At 37.0% G+C, this 5,918-nt stretch overlaps 1 protein-coding gene across 3 annotated transcripts; it reads left to right on the top strand.

Annotated features, from left to right (window-relative positions):
* The first annotated feature begins 1,068 nt into the window (after positions 1 to 1,068).
* LOC147383604 (uncharacterized) lies at positions 1,069 to 5,607 on the top strand. Of its 3 annotated transcripts, none has more exons than XR_015173434.1 (5): positions 1,069 to 1,226; positions 1,706 to 2,058; positions 2,250 to 4,179; positions 5,003 to 5,108; positions 5,207 to 5,607. XR_015173434.1 is itself a non-coding variant. In XM_086427841.1 (4 exons), the coding sequence occupies exons 2-4, from the start codon at positions 1,709 to 1,711 to the stop codon at positions 5,009 to 5,011; spliced, it is 2,289 nt and encodes a 762-aa protein (XP_086283967.1). In that variant the 5' UTR covers positions 1,069 to 1,226; positions 1,706 to 1,708; the 3' UTR covers positions 5,012 to 5,607. The 3 variants fall into 3 exon arrangements, 1 of the variants encoding a protein (XP_086283967.1); XR_015173433.1 differs by having other exon boundaries at positions 5,286 to 5,607; XM_086427841.1 differs by having other exon boundaries at positions 5,003 to 5,607.
* Positions 5,608 to 5,918: the final 311 nt, after the last annotated feature.

Consider the following 5,918-nt stretch of genomic DNA (forward strand, 5'->3'; position numbering starts at 1 on the left):
TGTATTTACTTAAATATTTCTACTTTTTGGGTATGATTGAAAATTCTCCCAAAGTTAAGTATTTTTACCAAAAACCAAAGTACATTTTTGATTTGATCTCACTTATTAAGAAAGACATTTTTAAGATTCCTCAGAGAGTTGACTTTTAATTAGGTTGGAACATTAACCCATAAATGAGGGGCCTTCTTAAATGTTGAAGCTTATGAGAGATCAATATGTGTCCTTTCATGAGAAAAGTGTAAGACCATGGGCTTTGTATGAATTTAGATTTTGGACATGGGTTTATGGGCTTAGGTTTGAATGTGGACTTGATATTAGGTCAATATATGGATAATAGAGCATGAGTTTGGATTAGAGAGCAGGTGAGAACTTGAGTCGATTTATGAATTTGAAGCAATGTGTTAAAGAAGTGGCCATGAAATTGGATATGAATTAGAGATAAGATTTGGATTTGCAAAATGATATGACATGATGCATGTGTGCATGTATGCATGAAGAAAAGTGTTGAGTGACAATTATTATGCAATGTGGGTCTGTTGATGGACTTTAAACTCTTAATTAAAATCAACTTGAGAAAATTTAAAATTTTCTAATGAATTCGTGCAAATTGGAATGCCTATAATCATAAGCCAAACACTCATTTAAGTTTTAAAAATACTACTTGGAGTACTCCAATTCTTTTTAAAGTATTTTAGAAATACCCCCTAATAAACTAGTGATATTAAATTTACCATCTTACAAAATACAATATTAACTTTACTCCTATATCATAAGTCAACGTTGTTTCATATATTTTTTTATTGATGATTTAACAGTGCTTTAAGTATTTGAAGAGCATTTAAAAAAAAAAAAAATTCAAAATTTAACCATAAATTCTCAAGAAAACACAAAGTTGACTTATGGTCAAGGGTAAACCTAATCTTTTTATTTTGCAAGGGGGGAAATATAATTTCATCAATTTAACAAGGAGGTATTTCTAAAATACCTTTCTTTTTATTATGATGAAGATCTCATGATTCTCGATCTAGCGGGCTATAGATTCAGTAGTATTTTAATTAAACTACCAACTGATCTATCAAATATATTGTATACGCTCTCCCTGCCGGTTTTGCTGTGTTTTATCCAGAGAACACACATCGATGCTCGATCTATATGAACTTTGAAAGAAGAAAGCCGAAGGAGTAAGAGACGAAGGAGAAGCTTTTCGTCTTAGTCTGATATTAAAGGTGAAACCTTTTTTTCCCAAATAAATCTAGGGTTTACGAATTCACCCGATCTAGGGTTTGCTAGGGATTCATTTCGATTTTATGGTTTCCAGAAAGAGTGTCAGCATTCAGATTCCGGGTTTTGAAGGAATTTTGATTCGTAAATACTCTTCCAAATGAAAGATTTTTGTGGGTTCAGATATGGGTTTATCGTGTTTTTAGAGTTTTAGGGTTTATAATTATATGGATTTGGTGATGAATTTTATATGGGATTAGTGTTCTGTGATTTCTGTTGCCAATATCTTGGTCGAATTATGCTAGTTTTGAATTATATGGTCAGCTTGGATTGCCATTTTGTTTTACCAGTAAAATTATATCTTTTGAAAGCTTTATTTCAAGCAAAATATGTCCTTTTTGCCACAAAACGGACGTCCAAACAAGCTAATCTCTATGTAAAGTTTTAGTTTTTCATAGATTTAGTTTTTTGTTTGTCTGCTTAGGCCATGGCTGGGAAGAAACTTATTACAATTTGTCAGTATGGCGGAAATTTTGTGAACAAGAAAGATGGTACTTTGTCGTACAGCGGTGGAGAGGCGCATGCAATCGATGTTAATAACGAAACCCAATTTGACGAATTCAAGGTGGAGGTCGCCGAAATGTGTAATTGTAGCCCTGGTTCTATGTCCATCAAGTATTTTGTTCCCGGAAACCGAAAAACTCTCATCACAATCTCTAACGACAAAGACCTACAACGTATGATAAGTTTCCATGAGGAATCAGTAACGGCGGATATCTATGTCATACCAGGAGAGATTGTAGCTCAAGATGTCTCTAGCATGCCCTCCGCCAGTAGGTAGTGGTCTTTGGGTACACCTTGATTTTTTCAAAAAGTCGTGTTTTTTTTTTTTATCGTTTTAATTGTCAGAGGTACAAGATGTGTTTTAAACGAGTTTTTTTCAACAAAAAAAAAAAAAAAAAAAAAGTCTTTTTTTGTTACTATGGTTCCATGGGTGGAAATAACTTACAGGTCAGTTGATCATGCAGGTCTAGTAGGACCACCATATCAGAAGCAGTGGTTCCAGTCGATGATACCCCTATCACCCCTGTTGATGAGGTCCCGTTTGACAGTGTTGTTGATGCTGCACCTATTGATATACCCATTGATGTTACACCTAGGGCTCTTAGTTTTATTCCCGGTGATCCCAAGCATTATAAAGCTCCGAGTGAATGGGAGAACGCTATTACAGGTGTGAATCAACGATTCAGTAATGTCCATGAATTCCGTGAAGCTTTACGTAAATACTCTATTGCACATGCTTTCGCATACAGATTCAAGAAAAATGAAAGTCTTCGTGTAACCGCTAAATGCAAAACTGAAGGTTGTCCTTGGCGGATACACGCTTCAAGGTTGTCAACCACTCAGTTATTTTGTATTAAGAAAATGAACCCAAAACATACATGTGAAGGAGGTGTTTCGACAAGTGCATATCAAGCAACAACGAACTGGGTGGCTGGTATCGTAAAAGAGAAATTACGAAATACCCCAAATTACAAACCAAAGGATATTGTTGTTGACATCAAACGGGATTATGGGGTTGAATTGAACTATGCACAGGCATGGCGAGGAAAAGAAATTGCCAGAGTGCAACTTCAAGGTTCTTATAAAGAGGCATATAGTCAATTGCCCTTTTTGTGTGAGAAGATAATAGAGACGAATCCGGGTAGTTTTGCTACATTCGCTACTAAGGAGGACTCAAGCTTTCAACGTCTTTTTATCTCATTTCATGCATCACTGCATGGTTTCCAGCTAGGTTGCCGACCTCTCCTTTTCCTTGATAGTACTCCATTGAACTCTAAATACCAGGGGACTTTATTGGCTGCTACAGCAGCGGATGGAGATGATGGCGTTTTTCCAGTTGCCTTTGCTGTAGTTGATGCTGAGACTGAAGACAACTGGCGTTGGTTTTTGTCAGAATTGAAGTCTGCAGTTTCAACTTCTCGATCAATAACATTCGTGGCAGATATGGAGAAAGGCCTAAGAGAATCAATAGCCGAGATATTTGAGAATGGGTACCATGGTTATTGTCTGCGCTACCTTACAGAGAGCTTTAAGAAAGGTTTGCAGACGCATTTTTCTCATGAAGTGAGGCGTCTCTTGGTTTCTGATCTTTATGCTGCTGCTTTTGCACCCAGATTCGAGGGATTTCAAAGGAGCACGGAAAGCATCAAAGATATTTCTCCGGAAGCTTTCAATTGGGTTGTACAAAGTAAGCCTGAACATTGGGCTAATGCATTCTTTGGGGGTGCAAGGTACAACCACATGTCGTCAAACTTCGGAGAGTTGTTCTACAGTTGGGTATCAGAGGCACATGAGTTACCTATAACACAGATGGTTGATATGATACGTGGTAAGATGATGGAGTTGATTTATACACGACGGGTGGATTCAAACCAGTGGGTGAGAAGACTAACTCCATCCATGGAGGAAAAGCTACATAAAGAGACTCTGAACGCACGCTCCCTTGAAGTGTTATTCTCGCCTGGTACTGATAGCACATTTGACGTTCGTGGTGACACCATTGAAAAGGTTGATATTGATCAGTGGGATTGTACTTGCAAAGGGTGGCAGATAACTGGTTTGCCATGCTTCCATGCTGTTGCTGTCTTTGAGTGTATTGGTAGGAATCCATATGATTACTGTTCTAGATACTTCACAACTGAAAGTTATCGAATTACATATTCAAAGTCGATAAACCCTGTTCCAAATGTGGACAAGCCCATGGAAACTGAATCATCCCAAGTTACTGTGAAAGTAACTCCACCTCCCACTCGTCGTCCACCGGGTCGACCCAAGATTAATATGAATGGACCACAAGAGTTTGAAAAAAGGAAACTCCAGTGTAGTAAGTGCAAGGGCGTCGGGCATAATAAGTCAACGTGCAAAGCAGCACCTGTAGTAGAGATGTTAGATTTTGTAAGTATCTAGTTCAGTGCCTTTATTGACTAGCATCCAGGTGTACTTTATGGCAGATTTTACGATATTCCCAGCCACTCTTAACTACCTTTAAATTTGATGTGGCAGCATACTATGTTCATTCGAATTCGTTGTTGTATAATCCTTCAATTCACTTTGTGCTTCCTCACTATTTTTTTATATTTAAATTGGTATGGTGCACAAGATATATGCACACACGCATTCACATGAGTATTTGTTTATGCAATAACATGTGTACTGATTAATAGTTTGTGTATGGTTAACTTGAAATGACTGAGGATAAGAAGAAATGATAGTAACTCTGCTCCTGGTTAAAATATGTGTAACACGTCTAATGCACACACACATCATCACCGAGCATGCCATAAGTTTAAAGCCATCCTTGAGGATATACTTTCTCAATCATCAGCCACACCCACACATGGAGCATGATAGTGAACATAAGCCAAGAATGACATGTTTTTGTATGTATCACTAGTCCTACTTCCTTGCTCGTTCACATTGCATGCATTTACATTTGTAAATTATTCGTACGCTCTCCACAACATGTATCTTAGACTTTCTTTTAGTTATTTCAGAATTCAGCTATCATGGTTCTGTTGGTACCTTTCGCTTTCTTTCTAAAAATGCCTTTTTTATGTTTGAAATTGAAATTGCATGATTGGGTCACTTAAACATTTACACAAGGCATTGCTGGTGTTTTGGGTGGTTGAGATATTTGTTGGTTCAATTTCTTTGTTTTTGATAGACTTTTCATTCACGTTTGTGGTGTTTTAAATGTTCAATATTTTCATGTAAACAGGACAGATAGGAGGAACAAGCTACCAGAATTTCTATCTCTAAAATCTCTGGGGTTTCACTAAGAAATATCAAAATCTTTCGTTTCACTGTTTTGGAGCATAGCCCAGGTTTGGTATTTCTTTCTGTTTTCATGTTTTCGACTTTCTAGTTCTTTGTAGGGAAAACATACAGTAGCCCGTGAATACCTTGTTAAAAATTCTCACAGGTCCCCACACTGTGGAACCTGCAACACATGCGCTGAACATGTTGATTTAAGCTACCAAAATTGTATTTTTGTCACACAGCTTTGACTTTCGGAGTATATCTTTGGTTTTGGAAACTTCTGAGTTCGTAGCTCGCAGGCCTATTCAGTCCCAATTTTGCTACACTAGCATCTTGTTTCCATTGTGTCGTTAATATTTAATATGCACAAATCTATGTGAATAGTAAGTGCAAAAGGTAAACCATATAATCTCCCCCTTTTCTGATCAATTGTGATCATAAAGTCTCAATAATGTCTATTTATTCTGTGTAATTTAGTTTTAACTTGATACTCTCCATTCTGATTGAAGTCTATCAGTTGGTTACGGTTCATACAGGTGATTTTTTGAGTAATTGTTAGCAAAACTGATCTGGTTACCACATTTGGAATTCCCTCTTTAAATGCCAATCAATCCTGGAGAATTCCCATCTGACTGGGAATTAATGTACCAAGTAGCCCCATTGTTACCTTTCTCCATAAAGTTTGAGGTATGGGAATACATTCTGCATTTCTTGGCAGTCACCAAGGTTGATGTGGCAACCAAGTTACCACACGTATGATGATGGTGGTTCAGTTACCCATCATTTGTCATGTTCATAAATTTTTGCTCATCTGTATACAATTTTTTTAGTGCTGAATTTATTGTGAATGTTAATAAAACATGTTTCACGATGAA

This window comes from Akebia trifoliata, chromosome 16 (assembly GCF_017979445.1).
Source record: "Akebia trifoliata isolate Shusen 1 chromosome 16, ASM1797944v1, whole genome shotgun sequence".
Taxonomy (NCBI): Eukaryota; Viridiplantae; Streptophyta; class Magnoliopsida; order Ranunculales; family Lardizabalaceae; genus Akebia; species Akebia trifoliata.